This window comes from Littorina saxatilis, linkage group LG4 (genome assembly GCF_037325665.1).
Source record: "Littorina saxatilis isolate snail1 linkage group LG4, US_GU_Lsax_2.0, whole genome shotgun sequence".
Classification (NCBI taxonomy): Eukaryota; Metazoa; Mollusca; class Gastropoda; order Littorinimorpha; family Littorinidae; genus Littorina; species Littorina saxatilis.
In genome coordinates this window covers 38,321,591-38,340,549 of record NC_090248.1, presented here as the reverse complement: position 1 = coordinate 38,340,549, position 18,959 = coordinate 38,321,591, and the positions used below count along the sequence as shown (strand labels likewise).

The window sequence follows — 18,959 nt, the reverse complement described above, 5'->3', positions numbered from 1 at the left end:
CACTCCTTTGATGGTCTGCACTCGGAAAGAATAAGCTTGCAACTGCAGAGCCCATCTCGTCAACCTCCCGTTGTGTGGTCTTACCTGCTGCAGGTACTGCAATGGTTGGTGATCTGTCATCAAAGTGAAATGTTGCCCAAAAAGGTAGGGCTCGAATTTCCTTATCCCCCACACCATTGCAAGGCATTCCTTCTCGATTGTGGAGTAGTTGATTTCCGCAGGAATCAGTTTTTTGCTGGCATAGCTCACTGGTTGCAGGTCACCCTTTTCATCTGCTTGCAACAGCACCGCGCCTAGTCCCACATCTGACGCATCAGTCCGTAGCACAAATGCTTTCTCGGGGTCAGGCAATCGTACCACAGGTTGGCTGACCAGAGTTTCCTTCAAGCGCTCGAATGCTTCCTGACAAGCCGGTGTCCACTCGATTGCCTCGAACTTCTTTCCCTTGGTCAAGTTCGTCAGTGGTAGGGCAATTTCTGAGAAATGTGGCACGTACCTTCTATAGAAACCGAGCATTCCCAAAAACCTGCGTACTTCCTTCTTTGTTTTGGGTTCCTCCAGTGCTTTGAACTTCTCGATCTTCACCTCCTCTGGCATCATGCATCCCTGTCCCACTTTGTGTCCCAGGTAGACTACTTGTTGGTATCCCAGGAAACACTTCTTCGGTCTGGCTGCCAGATCCGCTGCCGCCATCCGTGTGAGTACAGCCTGCAGAGCCCTCAGGTGTTCGTCCCAGTCCTCGTTGGAGATCAACAAGTCGTCCACAAAGTTATCCACGTCCGTTCTTCCTAGTGGCTCGAGGAGTTTCCTCATCATCCTGGAGAAAATGGCACCTGCTGTTCTCAACCCAAACGGCATCCGAGTCCATCTAAACTGGCCTTGGGGGGTCGTGAATGCTGTCTTGTCTCGATCTGATTCTTTCACCGGAATTTGCCAATACCCTTTGGTCAAATCCAGTTTGGACAAGTACTTAGCCCGATGTAACTTGGCGAACAGATATTCGACGTCTGGCAGAGGTTCACCATCAAACCGCACAATCTGGTTCAATTTCCTGAAATCCTGGCAGGTTCTCATTTTTCCATCGGGCTTCTTGATCAAGACCAATGGAGCACTATAGGGCGACGCACAAGGCTCTATAACGCCTAGCTTCAACATGTCTTGCACTTCCTTCCTTATGCAATCCATGGCCACGTGAGGCAATGGGTACTGCCTCACTCGCACTGGTGTATCTTCGAGGACGGTGATTTCACATTCCTCAAGATTTGTAGTGCGAGGAAGATCGGTGAATTGGTTCTCAAACTCAATCGTCAAATCCCTCAGCTCTTGTTGTTTTTGGGCGGGTAACACGTCATTGATGCTAACATCTTTGGGTCCCTCTCCCGCTTCTAATGGCACTAATGGAATGGTGTTCTGTCCTGCTGAGACTTCAGGCACTTCTTCCAGTTCCTCTTCTTCCAGCACCACTCCTACAACCGCTGGGATCTCTCTCCTCCTGACGTATCTCTTCAAGAGGTTGACATGGAATAATTTCTTTTTACTCCCCACTTGAATCCGGTAGTCGTTCATGCCGCATCGCTCCTTGATGACGTAAGGTCCACGCCAAGCGATTTCCAGCTTGTTCTTTTTCATTGGAAGAAGCAGCAACACCTCATCTCCTTCCTTGAATTGTCTGTCTTCTGCCTTCCTGTCCGCTGCCCTTGCGTATCGCTCTGTCGCCTTCCCGAGGTTTTCTCTGGCAATCCTGCATGTCTCCTCAACTCGATTCCGCAGGTCCACAACGTACTCGGCAGTGGTTCTCACTTCTTGGTCTGTCTCTTCCTTGGTCCACAGCTTCCGTAATACCTGCATAGGTCCCCTCACAGTTCGCCCATAGAGTAGTTCAAACGGTGAGAATTTTAACGACTCCTGAGGAACTTCCCTATATGCAAACAAACACGCCGGAATGAACCTGTCCCATTCCTTGGGTTGCTCCTGGCAGAGTCGTTTCAGCATCTGTTTCAGCGTACCATTGAAACGTTCAACTAGACCATTGCATTGTGCGTGGTATGGAGTTGTGTACATTCCATGTACTGACATCAGGTTGTACACCTCCTGCATCATTTCGCTCTTGAACTGGGTACCGTTATCTGACAACACTTTTTCAGGTATGCCCACTCTGGTCCAGTTCTCCCACAACGCTTCCGCCACATGTGGTGTATCGATTTTCTTGAGAGGGGTTGCTTCAGGATACCGGGTGGCATAGTCTACTGTTACCAGTATGAAACGGTGTCCTCGGTCTGACGGCGGATGAATCGGCCCTATGATGTCCACCGCTACCTGCTTGAACGGGACATCGATCAACGGCATCCTTTCCAATGGTACTGGCTTCACTTTCCCTTTTGCCGTAGTTCTCTGGCAAGCGTCACATGATGCCACGTATCGTCTGATGTCGGGGCACATACCAGGCCAATAGAATTCTGTCCATATCCTATTCCTGGTTCTCGTTCCCCCTAGGTGTCCTGCCATGGGTGCATCGTGAGCTAATCTCATCACCTCATTCTGGAACTCACTGGGCACCACTAACTGTCGGTGATCCACTCCATCTGCACCTGAGTATTCTCTGTACAACAAAGCTTTACGTATCACGAATCGAACATTCCCGGTTCCTTGTTGACGCCATGGCTTCTTTTCCACCGCCAACTCGCGCACACGTTTTAGGTGTGGATCCTCTTCTTGTGCTTGAGCCATTTCAGCACAGGTCCTTTGTGCCAAGGGGACTCCATTAATCTTCAATGTTAGATTCCCTCTCTCGTCTCTCCTTGCTTGTCCTCGTGTCTGAACTGCTGCGCACAAAGATGGAATTACATGTTTCTTTCCGTACACCGGAACTCTCACTTCCTTTCCATTTGGCAGGACCATGTAGTTTCCTATCAATACAGGAATTGCCATATTCTGAATAGCGACAGCTTCTACGTTTCCCACAAACACCGAAGATTCTAACTTCACGATGGCTATGGGAGCCTGTACTGTTCCCTGCTCTTCAAACACTCCTGACACTTCTCTTGTCCTGTTTGTGTACGTAGCCGGGTCGATGAGGTCAGCTCTAACACACAGCATTGGGCTTCCCGTGTCACGTATGGCTACCACTGCCTTCCCGTTCACCCTAACTGTCATGTCGAAAGTTTCTCCCTGAGTACGACGATCACACTTCCCACATAACCCTGAATGGATCTTGTAATTCGCTTCTACCTCCCGCATCAAGAAAACTTCTCTCACTGCAGTCTCCTCCGGTTCTGGACTGATGATAAGGGTTATTCCTGGACAGTTCCTCTTGACATGTCCGAACTTATGACATTTGTGACATTGTATGCCTGCCCCATACATTTCTCCGCCACCCCTCGGCTTCCCCGCTTCCGGGCAATTCCTTATGAAATGATCCCCTCCACATCCGAAACATTTGACAGTACTATCTTTTACCCTTTGTCCCTGGGTAAGTTGCACCTTACTGTCTGTCTTCCCATTGTTTCCTTTATCTTGGTTTTTCCCCCCTTTCTGTGATGAGTCGAAACCAGGACGTGCATCCACGAAACATTGAGCTTGCTCAACTGAATCAGCTACATTGGTGGCTTTGGACTGTCGAATGAACGTAGCGACAGACTGCGGGATGCCAGTAAGCAACTGTTCCAAAAGAACTAGGTCGAAGAGGTCCTTGTAAGTTCGTTGTTTTTCCGCTAGGTCCATCCAACTGTGCAGGTACCGCGTTATCCGGCTCACGTAGGTTGAAAACGTTTCTTCGCTCTTCCTTCTTGCTGCCCTGAACTTCTCTCGGTACGATTCTGCTGTACACCGGAATCCTCTCAGTAACTCTTTCTTCACTAACTGGTAATCTCGAGCGTCCTCCTTCGACATATCCCCAATCAAGGTCGTCGCTTTCACGTTGAGTTTGGTACTCACGCGTCTCGCCCATGTTGTCTGGTCCCAGTCTAACTCCTCTGCGAATCTCTCGAATTTGGTAAGATAAGCTTCTATATCCTCCTTGTTCTCGTCGAATGCAGGAAGTGTTACTTTGGTAGATTCTACCATTCCATCCCTCGCCTTCTGATGAGCTCGTTGATTATTTGCCCTTTGTTCCTCTAATCGTTCTGCGTGCCTCTGTGCTTCATCTTGAAGTTTCTTCATCTCATCGATTCTTTCAGACTCCATTCTTTCCATACGTTGAACTTTGGCCTCCTCAAAGTCACGCTGCTTTTGGGCCTCTTCACGTGCTTCTCCCAGTTTCTTTTCCTCCATCTCACGCTGCTTCTGGGCTATACTCTCCTCGAACTCGCGTTGCTTCTGAGCTTCCACCCGTGCTTCTTCCAGCTTCCTTTCCTCCATCGCCAATTTCTTCTTCTCTAAGCTCAACCTCTCCTTGCTGGCCCGTACGTCCTCTATCTCCTTTATCTTAGCGTCGGCGAATGCTCGAAGACTATCTCCCTTCAACTCGATCTGCGTTCCTAAAGTCATGAACTTCTGGTAATACGTAATGGACTCCCCTTCTTCACGTCCTGGACTATGTAGAAGCTTCTCTCGAGTTGATTTTGCCTTCCTCATGAGTTCAGATGTAACTAATCCGGTTAAACTATCAGTCGGCACATCCTGTGACCTAAGTCGCCCTGACACCGGAGAATCCACACTATCACCTCCCGTCGCCATTTCAGATGAAAACGCGCTACTTGAAAAAATATTTGCATGCACGCGAAAGGAAAACGCATCAAACTGCGTACCGAAGCCCACCGATAAATCGGACGAAATCCTCGTAAGTTATTGACATTTGGTTATACTTTACCACAATCAATAGCCACATAGCCTTAGCGTAATACCGGAATGAAACTTTACTTTAACCGAATCCGAATATAGAATACATGCGTATTTGCTAGTTCGATCTGCTTCAGTGGCGCCGTCTGACTTTAACGGATGGACTAAAGATGAATCCTTTGTGGCTAAGTAACCCAACACCTCTCAACCGCTGAGAGATGTCCAGTCCCCTCCAACCACCCACGGGATGTCTAAACAGTCACCACATTTCAAATCAAACGGTCACCACTACCTCACACAAACCAACAAACACCACACACAAACTATGCCAACAACACAAACAAACACAACAACAAACAAATTTGGTTCCAAAAAAAAATAAATAACTAAAGGGTCCCAGAGCTTCGCCTCGAAAGCATATCACTCATGGGTCCCCGGCATCTCCACCATTGACACGTGACGACTTAACTCCACAAGATTGAGCAATCTTGGGATCACACGCAAACATACACCTCACTCACTAACGCACACCCAAGAAAGTTTACAAGTGGAGACAGACATCACTATGTATAAAAAGACTAAAGGAACCACATGTAACTTATAAACTTTATATAATAAACACAAATTTATGCACGAAACATCCACACATTTAACGTGTACACTCTACAAATACTACGAAAATTGACAACACATGAATTCACATGAAATTATCCTGGAACTCCAGTCCTAAGCACCCCCCCTATGGTTAAATAGCCTGTTAGTATACGGCGCTCAATAAGGTCGCATCACCAAATTACACGAACACAGACACATGCTTTAACCACGACAGAGTACTTAGCTTTTTCGGGATACACAACGCCCACCAAGGCCTCACATGTCCTTCCCTCCTCAGAAGGCCGCAGCTTCCTGATTCTGACCCCCTAGAAAGGTCCCCGACTGCCTAAGCACGTCGAACCCAGCTCCAGTCCTTCGGAGCTGTTCCCCAGATTCCTAGGCATGTAGAGTTGACCAGACTCCTTCCTCATGCTGTCTTCTGGTGGTCCTGCGTACACTCTGGGTGGAATCTACTGGTCGGAGTAACCCACGCCGCTCTTCTTGCGTTGCTGTGAGCCGTAGTCGCCTCCTGACAGCGTCCCATCTGTCCAGATCTCAACGCCTTCACGTGAACATACGTCCCTCCTCCGTTCTCTCTCCGGCCAACTGCATGTAAATAAAACAGCAACTTAATACTGAACAATAACATCCCTAGCTACCTGGCGTGTATCGATGGTTGTGTTAGTGTTCATCGGTGATGCAAACCTTTAGCGCATCATACCGATGGACATCAAGATCGAACTTTACACCAAGTAACCATGTATGGAAAAGGATAATTATTTAATACATTAGCTATACAACGGGGCTTTACAATATAGATTCATAGTTTGCTTAAACCTATAAACTTATTGTATTTATCATGACCATATACGCCATGTGATATGTTACAAATAACTGGACAAACGTTCACTAAATGTTAGATTGTGGTATCCAACTTTAACATTACATTACGCAACCACAATTGCATGACACAACACCCATATCCCCACATGTATGATAACTTCCCGCGTAATATTACACACTATAATATGAAGGTATAAAACAACATGCTCAATAACATAAGGATACAAAAGTTGTCGGAAAGTAGACCGCCATCTTGTATAAAATGTGATATTCCGTGTAAACGAATATTTAACAGTTATGTGCAAATAATTACACACATATAATTCCACTGTATGTTCACTGCATATCACTTCCCAAACATGCATTAATATACATGTAAATCCCGAGGCTCCCTATACGAATAGGTAGTAATGGGCCGGTCGATGTAATTCTCATATTTCCCGTGCACATTCCCACGGACATAAACACGCTTCAAAATCATCGTGTCCCAACAATATTACAACACTACTGAAACGTAAACACAAACAAAACAAAACATTAGACAACGACATCTACTCAGCCACAGCAATTCGAAACAATAGTCCACCCGCCAAGTCAATGACAACGCTCACCGTAAAAAACCGCCGGGTGATGGAGTACTCGCGCCCGCCAGTACGTCTGCAACCGTACCGTTGACTCTCTCGGGTAGCACTGAACCAAAACCGTGCTAGTTCGCTGACGGGGTGCCAAAGTGTATTAATACACCGCTGACCCGGACTATGTTAATTCTTCTCTTACTAAATAGCCTATAGATACGCTATAATATAATTTATGCATTACACTATATTATCTTACCAGGTGAAATGAACATTATTTAATTTGCACGACTGTGCCCAACAAATATTTACAAACTTTCGTTTTCTGCAGCTTGACCTGGTTTGTTCACCGCGCGTTACCGGGTGACTATAGCCCGTTCCACGATTTGGACACAAACTTGCAAATACGCGAAGTTACAGGCGTAAAGCATCTCACATCCCACACGCATACATTCTACAATAGTGTTTGGACTCCAATGCTTATGTTGTAAATAACACAATTATTATATACACTCAAACATATAACAATTACATCATCTCGTGTATCTACAAAAAGCCTGTTTAAGCTTCTCCTGCATCTCTAAAACCTCGGGTTGTGACACCAAATGTTGCAAAATGTTGTATGACCCCAAGAGCTCAAAAAAGATACTTGAGAACCTTGACCTTACCTTAAGGTCAAGGTCACAGGGAGAATGAATGTGGTCTAAAAACTGCAAAATTTCACATTGTGCCAGTTTTCTGGAAAACAAATTAAAAACAGCGGGCTTAGTTTTGTATGGTATACAAGAAAAAGAAAGCCTTATCTTCTGATACCATTTTGGTTGACCTCGCTTCAATGTCAAGGTCACAGGAGTCCTTCAAAGTTGAATTGTATACATGTTTTGAAGTGACCTTGACCCTGAACTATGAAAAAAATCTTTCAAACTTCATAATTGTGTGGGGCACATGTTATATACTGATATTGAGCCACATTTAGTCACATATCATCAAGGTCAAGGTCACTTTGCCCCTTATGAAATGTGACTGAAACGGGCAATTGAATCACTAAAAGTGACAATGTCTCTTTGTAGAAAGTGCCAATAAGTATGTTTATGCTTCCTATGTCTTGAATTGATAGCCTTGTGATGTGTGACCTTTGATGATCTTGACCTTGGCCAAAGGTCATGTGTAATTTGGTAGGAAAAATCTGTAAACCAGTTCTAATAGTGTACAATGTCCTTGCAAGCTTCAGTTGTTAGACCTTCACCTTCAAGGTCACCTGAAGGTCAAGGTCACTTTAAGACAAAGGTCAAGCATGAGAGTCGCATGGGCTTTGCTTTGTTAAGATTTTTTACCAAGACACATGGATTTCTTTACCCGGCTTGGTCACATTTTTCATAGGGGTCAATGTGACCTTGACCCTAACGATATGTGACCAGATGTGGCTCACTATGAAATTCTAACAAACGCCCCACTCAGTGTTTAAGTTTGTAAGAGATATCGTCCATAGTAAAGTTAAAGGGGCAAGCTCACATCAAAATATGTCTACAATTCAACTTTGAAGGGCTCCTCTGACCTTGACATTGAAGTGAGGTCAACCAAAATGGTATCAGAAGATAAGGCTTTCTTTTTCTTGTATACCATACAAAACTAAGCCCGCTGTTTTTAATTTGTTTTCCAGAAAACTGGCACAATGTGAAATTTTGCAGTTTTTAGACCACATTCATTCTCCCTGTGACCTTGACCTTAAGGTAAGGTCAAGGTTCTCAAGTATCTTTTTTGAGCTCTTGGGGTCATACAACATTTTGCAACATTTGGTGTTTCTTCACTTCATAGCGTTCGAGAAAAATCCAAAGGTAATGTTCAGTACAGACAGATAAAGACGGGCAACGGACAACGGCTGGACGACCAGGGTGAGTATGTACGCTCACTTTTGCTACACATGCGAGTAGCGGCTATTATCCGTTGTTCACAAAACATTCCTAAATAATGTTTGGAAACAATGGTAGGGATAAAAATCAACCGTTTCCAACTGTGCCAAAAAATCAAAAAGACGCGTTCTATAACGGTCAAACGGTCCCTTAACAGACTTGGGCGGGGTCATCTAACGGTTGGCAGACAGCACAAACACCCTGTGACTGCTCGCAAGGAAAAAATAAATCTGGATGGCAGTATGGCTACAACTACGTCGTTTAGTGTAACCATAACCCCTGAATGTATGAACAGCAGAAAAGGCTGTCTTTGACGTCACTGTATAATAAGAAGCACGAAAGGGATTTTTTGGAACTTTCTCTTGGTTGGAGACAAACATGTCCGCAATGCATTCGTGCATCAAGCTATCCATGCAGTCGTTTATTGTTGATTCTTTAGCTCCTCTATGGCAGGGGGATTTTCACTTTGTTTTCCTTCAATTTCACTATGGGAGTTGTTCTTAACATACGTTTGTTAAGAAAATTTTGGCTGATTGTAAAACAGCTGTAATATACGGCAGTCCAGGTTGTCCTTCAACTGTAAAAATGAAATAATGCTCTTTAAAGTATCATTTACAACAGTGGTGGCTGTTTTCACAAGTATGCTACAAAAAACACGACAATACATAATACATAAGGAAAAGCCTATGTTTGGTCAGTTGGTGAGATAGGTAAATGTTATTTTTGTGTGACAGTTCTGATGGTTTTCAAAGGGCTAATTCTTTGCTTTTCGACATATGCCCAACTGAAAACGCTTTAGCAACTCATGTGCACATGACAACCATCTAAATAGACTACATGTTCGCAGAAAACACAATACTGATTATAGAGGGAAAAATAACGGCTCTTTTTAAAAGCACGTTTAGTAGTGAAGTACTTTTAGGATTGTTTGGAATTTTTTACCAGCAGACACCCTTTCACTGCTGAGTGTCTTAGTATTGTAAGATGTGTGATTTGAATTTTGGTTTAAAGGTGCCTTTGGTTTGAACACCCCTACCCCTACGAGGCAGAAATACAAAGAAATAGAAGGAAATTGAGCCTATTTGGAACCAGACTTTAGTATGTTCCCATGGGGGGATTCACGGTGCGAATGACACTGCGTCAGCTTGTTCATTTATCTTTAGTATTTTCTTCAACTTTAACTTTTAGGACCATGTATGAGGTTGTGGCAAGCTAAATACACAACAGGACGACGTCTCGGAAAAATAGTAAGGATTATATAGGGAAAAACAACAGTGTCAGTTAATGTCCGTTTTGAAGGTGTTAGTGGTTGGGGATTTTGAAAAGCATCAGATATCAGGCAGATACAATCCTTTCTGCGTGTTCTGGTGCAGAAAGAATTTTCAGTTTATACATTGGGGTGACCAGTAGATACCGTTTTACAACCATAGCCCCAAACGACATTTACAGAGCCCAAAGAAGGATTAGGGTCAATTTCAAAGCCACTTTTCCATATGAAGCGCCAACTTTATATGAAAATGTGTTTAATAAACATCAAAGGACTGAGGTTGAACTTTCTGATAAGGGACATTTTAAACCTAGTCATTGTCACTTCAACGTTCCCTTCACTAAAGTGGCTAAGATGCCTGGACTAATTGGTATGAATGGAGTTGATTGGTGAGTTAATAAAGCCACAATTAAATGGCAAAACGCTGCAGATTTTTTACACCTTTTTGGATTCGTGTAAGTGATTTGTTTATTTATATCTTTGACTTATTTATATCTATTTCTTTTATTTATCTATTTATTTATTTATTCATACATTCATTCATTCATCTCTTTATTTTTTCATGCATTTATTTTCTCATTTATTTGACTTTTGTTATCAGATGTTGCAATGCGGAAGGCCTGATTTTGAAGCCATCAAAACCGGCAACAGCAGTAGATGACCAGATATATCAGGTTACTATGCTTATCATAGTTAGCTTTAAGGTTTCGTCTCCTAGACATACGCTTTCCTACGAGCATTGAATACACTATGACAGTAAAACGAGTATAGACTCTAACGCAGAGGAGTTTTTTTTTTATTTACCAAAGGCCACCCTCTATTCAAATCAGTAATTAATACTAATTAACTCCTCTTATCAAATAATATATTTATTTGCCATTTTTGAAGAAAATCAGTCCGCCAGAAAATGTTGCTAATTAAGAAATTAATTCCCACAGGCAGACGTAGAGCTATAATTGACATAGGTTGTGAATTATGATACGACCGAGAAAATGTTTTCAAAACGGAGTCTTATATAGTATCTGTTCAAGGTTGCTAGTACAGACATAACTTGGTTACAGACAGCGCTCGGTGGTCACTATAGCAACGGTGTAGAAGGTCACGTGTGGACGACGTACATTGAGGTGGGAGGTCTCAAGTTCGGCATCATCTTTGTTCCGGACATCTACGGAGTGTACTCCATCACACCGACAAAAGCAGGATTCAGGAACATTATGGTAAGTGCTGCATTCCACTGGTGTTTTCTGGCAGTTGGCGAATCTGCGACTGCTACACTAGAACTTGACATTAGTATCTTAACATTTCTAAAACCGAGAAAAGAGGACTTTGGGCATGTCCTCATGTGATATGGCGACTGCTACACAAGAACTGGGCATTAGTAACCCAGGAAGGATCTTTTTTTTTATATATATATATAGGGTCCGACAATTTAAAAACACTTTGATACACAAAATGTTATTTTCACCCAAGACAAAAAATCTTAAGTAGGTGTTGGAAGGCTTTATATTTCTAAAACAGAGAAAAAGGGACTTCATGTGTTTCATGATAGCTTTCATTGAACATGTGTTTTTTTGTTTTTTGTATAAACATTAGCGAAAAACATACGGGAGATAACTCTGTATTCTTGTTTTGATAGATTTCGGCTTTTAGCTCCGCTTCTTAGCGTAGCAATTATCCATCCTGTCAGAGAGACATGAGTGATAACGTGGACTGATGATTATCAGAATGATGCTGAAGGTCCATCCTGACCTCAGGTCAAAATGAGTTTGTCTTTCATTCACCTTGAGTTTCCTTGTCTGGCAAGGAAACCGATTTTTTTATTTTTTATATTTATTTTTTTACATATTTTGAGCTTTTTGTAATGTGTTATGGATGTAAGCAGATTCGCGATCGTCGATAATGATTTTTCATGGTGTTTTGTAATTTTTAAATTACAGAGGAATTTTTATTTTAGACAGTTTCAAGCGAGCTATTTTTCGCGGATGTATTTACTGTGCAAACAACTCTAAATATGGCATAAGTGTCACGTGATAATCAACCGTTTGGTTTCGGCCCTCGCTGGAGCAGACGATTTTTTTGACAGTGATGCAACCATAAATTACGGTCTCCTTCCGGCAGCAGTCCCAAAATTTAGACTTATTTTGACCTTAGAACGATGTCTTTATCATAACTGTGAAGAACAGAACGGAGATCACTGTCGAAGTCGGCCAATCTGCAATCATTTTCGTCTCGCGAACACTGCTCGTGAACAACATAATTATGGGAGATCACTCTGTATTCTTCTTTTGATAGATTCGCGTAGGACTGTCGCGTTCGGCCAGAGAGACAACTGCTGGCGATAGCCGTGGAGCGAGGATTATCAGAATGGCTGAAGGTCCTCATTCGTGATTTTTGTGCAAACATGATTTTCATCCTGACACAGTTTCAGCAGTGCGAAATCCACACCTCGAAAATCAGTGGAGGTGTATATAGCCTTTATGTCATGTTGAGTAGTGTGTTCAAGTTTCCACGGAGAACATAGTACATAATTATTTAGGACACTTTGCATGTCAGTGAAACCTTACTTCGCATGCGTTAACCTAAACAATAATTATTTGTGATGTTGGTGCCCTCTCTCTCTCTCTCTCTCTCTCTCTCTCTCTGTCCCCGCCCCCTCTCTCTCTGTCTCTGTGTCCCCGCCCCCTCTCTTTCTGTCCCCGCCCCCTCTCTCTCTCTGTCCCCGCCCCCTCTCTCTGTCGCCGCCCCCCTCTCTCTCCCTCCCTCTGTCTGTCTCTGTGTCCCCGCCCCCTCTCTCTGTGTCCCCGCCCCCTCTCTCTCTCTGTCCCCGCCCCCCTCTCTCTCCCTCTCTCTCTCTGTCCCCGCCCCCCTCTCTCTCTGTCTCTCTCTCCCTCTCTCTCTGTCCCCGCCCCCCCTCTCTCTGTCTCTCTCTCCCTCTCTTTCTCTGTCCCCCCTCTCACTCTCTCTGTCTCTCTCTCTGTCCCTGCCACCCCTCTCTCTCTCTGTCTCTTTCTCTGCCCCCCCCCCCCTCTCTTTCTGTCCCCGCCACCCACCCCAGGCCTCACTCTCTCTGTCCCCGCCACCCCCTCTCTCTCTCTCCTTCTCACCCCCCCCCCCCTCTCTCTCTCTCTTTCTCTCTCTCTCTCATTGTTGTTGTCGTTGCGGCATTGGTGATGTCCTCGTTGGTCTACAGACGCAGCTGGGTTGTTTGTACGCATTCGCCTCTCATCAAAAGTTACTGTACCTGTCTCTGTCTTTCATTCACCTTGTGGCTGTCCAGACGGGCAAACAGATGATGGTGTTTGAAGCCCGTGACATGAGGAACATGTCAGCCTTCAGCGACCAGGCGCCTCTCCGCATTTCTGGCTGCATCAAGTCCAAGCCCTGTACCTACCACGTTACTCCTGTGCTCACACAAAAGTGAGTACAATGGAACCCGCCTTTTAGGACCTCAACAAATCTGTGAAAATCAGGTTTTAAAAAAGAGGGAGTCGTAAAATGGAGGTAAATGTACACGGGTTATGAACAAACAGTCTGAAAATTCAAGGTCTTAAAACAGGATGAAGTCTTAAATCGGGGGTCTTAAAAGGGAGGTTCCACTGTCGTCCCGACATTGCAGAATATAACTTACCAACCAGCCAATCAGACAAGCTATCTTGCAAACACAGTTTTCTGGAATATTGGACGACTAATCTTAAATAATCGCCTCCCATGTTGATTTTCTTTCTTTTCAAACTGCCTATTTTAATCTGCTACTCTAAACGACCTCCAACACTCACGTCATCGTCTATCGCTATTTTGAGGTTTAGCAGTGCCTTTGAGGTGTGATAGTATAACTCAAATACTGAAGTGATGAAAACTTCTCGTGAAGTGATACAACAGTGAGCCGAGACGTGTTCATGATTGTATTTGGCCCGAAGGTTAATACGACATTAACAAATTTTAAGTGAGCCGTCTTCACTCCAGATGGTTTACAACTGCATGCATTACATTAGTGTAAAACCTCGTCAATCAAAGTGTGCTGGAAGAAACACAACTGCTTCAGCTGTGTCAAAAATGGCCAGGTTATCATTGTACAAGTATGCAACGACAACCCTACGGCGATTTAAAGGTACCGTCACTCAACGTACACTGTCATGTTCACCACCACAGTTCAGCGCATGGATTCACATGGAATCAGAGTTTCCTTTAAATTTCACCTAGACACATACCAAAAATTAGCAGCGTGTCTACGATTTGTGCATTGCGTGCGCGTTCTTGTTTTATTATTACTTTTTTTATGAAATGATTAAACAGATCAACAAAGGTGTCCAACATCAAAATTCTACTCTGCACAATAAGCAGCCAGATTGTTGGATTTGTGCATACATTATCTTTCAGCTGAGGGATGCTCTTTTTCCGCATAACAGCATGAACAGTTCTGTGGTTATGAACACGATCACACACACGACAAGAAATACACCTTTAAGGGTAACGTAAAGTAATCCAAATGGCAGAATGCGTACAAATGCGTACACAAATAGATAAAAACGGGACGTTTAAAGAATACGAACGCATTAACGTTAGCTAATACACATAATTATATCTTGCTTTGCATTTTATAACTATGTGTGTCGTGGTGCGCCAAAACGAAGACTGCATCCGTCTTAGGAAATAGCTGCTGGGTGACATCTTGCATAAAGGATGACGTCAGGAGCCTCGTACGTGACCCTACGTGACTTAATGAATTGTCTCGATTTTTAATTCGTGTGACTGCTTGATTTCCTGTTTTCAATATTATGTGCATGTCAGTCGCTTTTTCCAAGAAACAAAAACGTGGTGTTGAAAGAGGCCAAAAATAACGATACTGTAGCAATACGGGGACCCCACTCATTTCCTGTTTTCAATATCATGTGCATGTCAGCCCCTTTTTCCACGAAACAAAAACGCTTTGTTGAAAGAGGCCAAACACAACGAAACTGTAGCAATACAGGGACCCCACTCAACGACTCATTATTACAGTCAACTGAAAGTGATGCAAACTGAAGTGCATCAGGTTTTTCATCTCATTATTCGTCCTACTGCGCACATTATATAAGGCCTACAGTTTATACTTATTGCGTGTCCGTGTAACATTCTTGAGGGCAGATATTTTACCTCTATTTTACCACTGACACGCCAGCAGATAAAAACAAGTTGCGTGAAGCGATGTAAAAACATTTAGTCAAGCTTTCGGCATCAAAGTAACAGATTAACACCAACAAACAGTAATCGCCGAGACTATATTTAAGATAGTCTCGACTAACCACAGCCAAAGACCGAGACGGGTCACGCTCGTCTCCGCTCGTCTCCGCGTAGCGTGCAAACGCAGTACTTAGGCCTACTTAACCTATGTTCTGTAATTCTGAGCACAGTTTTAGAGTAGACATGACATATGTATATATTTTTGAATTCTGGAGAAATTGTGGAATAAGATGCAATCATTTTTAAATCTGTTAGGGAAAATTTGATTTTAATGACAACTTTAATTAGCAAACTAATTAACTAGTTTTTAAGTCTCCAAGCTGAAATGCAATACCAAAGCCCGGGCTTCGTCGAAGATTACTTGACCAAACTTTCAACCAATTTGGTTTTTTTGTTGGTTTTTTTGTTTGCTTAACGCCCAGCCGACCACGAAGAGCCATATCAGGGCGGTGCTGCTTTGACATATAACGTGCGCCACACACAAGACAGAAGTCGCAGCACAGACTTCATGTCTCACCCAGTCACATTATTTTGACACCGGACCAACCAGTCCTAGCACTAACCCCATAATGCCAGACGCCAGGCGGAGCAGCCACTAGATTGCCAATTTTAAAGTCTTAGGTATGACCCGGCCGGGGTTCGAACCCACGACCTCCCGATCACGGGGCGGACGCCTTACCACTAGGCCAACTGTGCCGGTCCCAATTTGGTTAACACTGTGACATGAGGGCGTGACAGTGCTGCCTCAACTTTCACAACAAAACCGGATATGACGTCATCAAAGACATTTATCGAAAAAATGAAAACAAACGTCTGGGGATATACCCACAAACTCTCATGTGAAATTTCATGAAGATCGGTCTAGTAGTTTTCTCTGAATAACTCTACACACACACACACACACACACACACACACACACACACACACACACATACACCCCCACCGTCGTCTCGATTCCCCGTCTATGTTAAAACATTTAGTCAAAACTTGACTAAATGTAAAAATATGTGCCCTTGTACGTTTCGGTTACATAGCATTGTCCTCAAATCAGGTCTGAGGTCACACTCTGACGGAAGTGAGTGTATAAAAGAAGGGCTGGTTAATTGCCTTTATATCCTCGTACGCGGGGGGGGGGGGGGGGGGGGGGCGGGAGGGGGGGGGGGGGGGGGGGAGATGTGGGAGGGGGGGGGGGGGGGGGGGGGGTCGTACTCAGAATGGAATACTCCTTTGTTTCGCAGTCTGTTATTTCTTCGCTTGGTTTGTTTACAGTGACCACCAAGAGCTTTCAGCAATATTATTAGCACTACCTTATCCGTCAAACTCCAGCTTTTAAAAGACTCATTACTTATTGCTTCTTTTAATCTTCTTCCTGCCTTTATGTTTGTAAATTCATTTATAAGCCGTTTCACACAACTCTGATCTTACATTATACGATCTGCGATTTATTTCTTCGCAGCCCATCCATTCTGATGCTTGGAGAACTCACCAAGGTGGTTCCTGTCTCCCCGCAGCGCGTCACGAAGATTGACGTCACAGGGAATGACGTCAAGGTCTACCTTAAAGGCGTTCCCAGTGAGGGCGTCTATTTCACTTTCTCTATCGATTCCAACATCGTGACCATCTCGTGCACGTTCGGCAATTCTCGGACTGCAGTTCTAGATGTCACTGCGAAGACTTGTCAGTAAAGCCCTTGCGGTACAGGTCTTTCAGAGTCACTCTGTTTACTTTTTTTTTGTTTTGTTCGTTGTATAAATTTGAATTTATTTTGAATAAAGTAATGTCGTCATAATGTAGACTGCATACGTTTGAGTCGCAGAAAGCATGCAAGCTTTCTTGAAAATGGTCTCTGTCTGTTTGTCCATCTTTTTGTCTGTCGGTCGGTCGTTTGAGGGGCGGGGGCGTAGCTCAGTTGGTAGCGCGCTGGCTTTGTAGTTGGTCGCCATCAGCGTGGGTTCGATCCCCACGTTCGGCGAGAGATTTATTTATCGGAGTGTGCAGACTCTCTTCGGTGTCCGAACACCCCCGTGTGCACACATGCGCACGAAAAAGACCCCAAGTTTACAGCGAAAGTCTCTGGGTTTAAAAAACATGGAGACACGCCTCTGATGATCATGATCGTATTTCGATACTTTGACCAGACAAACCCAAAGCTGGAATGTCAAAGTATCACATCATATCTTCAGCGAATTACCAATACCTGTCCCAATATAGGCCAACTGGTCTAAGAGGACATTAAACCCTAATAGTCAGTCAGTCGTTTGATCGATCCCTATACCCCGTTTGACAAAAATGGACACTGACAAAGAATTTCGAGAACAACGTTCGTGTCGGAGACTTTCGTCATTCGTATCAGCAGCGGAAAAAACCCAACTCATAAGGCGCAAGTCCTATATTAGTGCGGTTACCGTGCCAAAAATCATGCTTCAACCCACCAGTTTTTGCAACAAAAATTTTTTTTGCGGGAATGTTCTCAAAACAGTCTGGTTAGTGCCCAGTGCAAAATCTAAGTTTCAAACTATCGGCACAATCGAGAAATTTGCATATTAGTGACGTCATACATTAGTGGAAGAAGACACTGTTTTGTTCTCCAAGATAAGGCTATCATGTTGCATCTCGTTAGAAAGATCTCTGCTCAGAGGACTCAGAAATGCAGCTATTTAATATCTATGACGGCAGTAGTTGACACAAAACGCGTTGAAAATAGAATCCGAGTGCTTTTTCGCATAAACACACAGATACACACACACACACACACACACACACACACACTCACACACACACAAACATACACACACACACACACACACAGAAAAATACACACGCATGTGCTTTCAAGCACACGCACACTCTTTTATATTCTCTCACCTCTGCTTCTCAATATGCCTCGCCTTATTCAGTAAAGTTGGACGGGGAATTGGAGCAACTGGCACCACGACACTCTCCACACCCAGGCGAATAAACGAGTCCGTGTTTACGACAGCTGCATCTTCTTGTGTCACAGTCAGTCTTGCATGCACACCGAATCACTTTCAGAAGAGCTGCTGGTGCTGCTGGTAGGTCCGATGTGCTTTGGCAGCATTTGGGGCATACACAGTGCATAGTGCATCGTACAGGCCAGTTTCCGCCATGAGATGTCCTATACAAGCGAGAAAACTCATCTCCATGTGGAAGGGACCAAGCCGAAGAACTACAGAACGTAGCTCACTGAAAGCTGCTTCTGCTGATATGATGCTGAGGGCCTTCCACCACAGGGGCTGATCAAAAGGTGACTACAGGGGTTTTGTTGTATCGCCTAGCTTCAGCAGAAAGAAACAACAGCGTTGAATAGATACAAGTTTTGTCACTGGGTTTGAGATCAATCATCGGCAAGAAGACAATAGATGACTGACCTGGAAAGTCACCATTGTGGACGGCCTGCATTACTCCTGACCAGAACGGTCTCTGAGGACTGAGCAGCCATGCTGACTTCCATAGGACTTCAACTTCTTTGGTAGGGTCTTCAACTAGGACTGTCCTTAACTTCTCATAGGTGAGACTTGCCAGGCCTTCACATCTCTCATCGTAGAAACTGATTTTGACACGGGCTTTCTTCATGACCTCCTCCAGCCTAACCTCTGTTTTCAGAGCGATGGACGACCTATTTTTGATGAACGGGGTTATGGAAGCAATCATGCCCATTCCATGGAAGGTATTCAGGCCATCAATTGTTCCAGTGTTATGATCGACATTGTCTGCCATGTACTGCATGAAATGTTCATCTGTGGCTGGCACGA

General features: G+C 44.1%; 1 protein-coding gene and 1 long non-coding RNA gene across 2 annotated transcripts in view; one reads left to right on the top strand and one right to left on the bottom strand.

Annotated features, from left to right (window-relative positions):
* LOC138964680 (uncharacterized) overlaps window positions 1-16,974 on the top strand; it is a 31,131-nt gene extending 14,157 nt beyond the window's left edge. Inside the window, exons 12-15 of the mRNA XM_070336704.1 lie at window positions 10,567-10,639; window positions 11,027-11,182; window positions 13,243-13,382; window positions 16,643-16,974. Of these exons, the coding sequence (XP_070192805.1) occupies window positions 10,567-10,639; window positions 11,027-11,182; window positions 13,243-13,382; window positions 16,643-16,871 (598 nt within the window). The 3' untranslated portion in view covers window positions 16,872-16,974. The remainder of the gene's footprint in view (window positions 1-10,566; window positions 10,640-11,026; window positions 11,183-13,242; window positions 13,383-16,642) is intronic.
* Window positions 5,225-7,387, bottom strand: LOC138964681 (uncharacterized). The gene is made up of 2 exons (XR_011455179.1): window positions 6,825-7,387; window positions 5,225-5,976 (listed from the first exon to the last, which is right to left on the bottom strand). It is a non-coding gene; the product is annotated as an uncharacterized lncRNA (long non-coding RNA).
* Window positions 16,975-18,959: the final 1,985 nt, after the last annotated feature.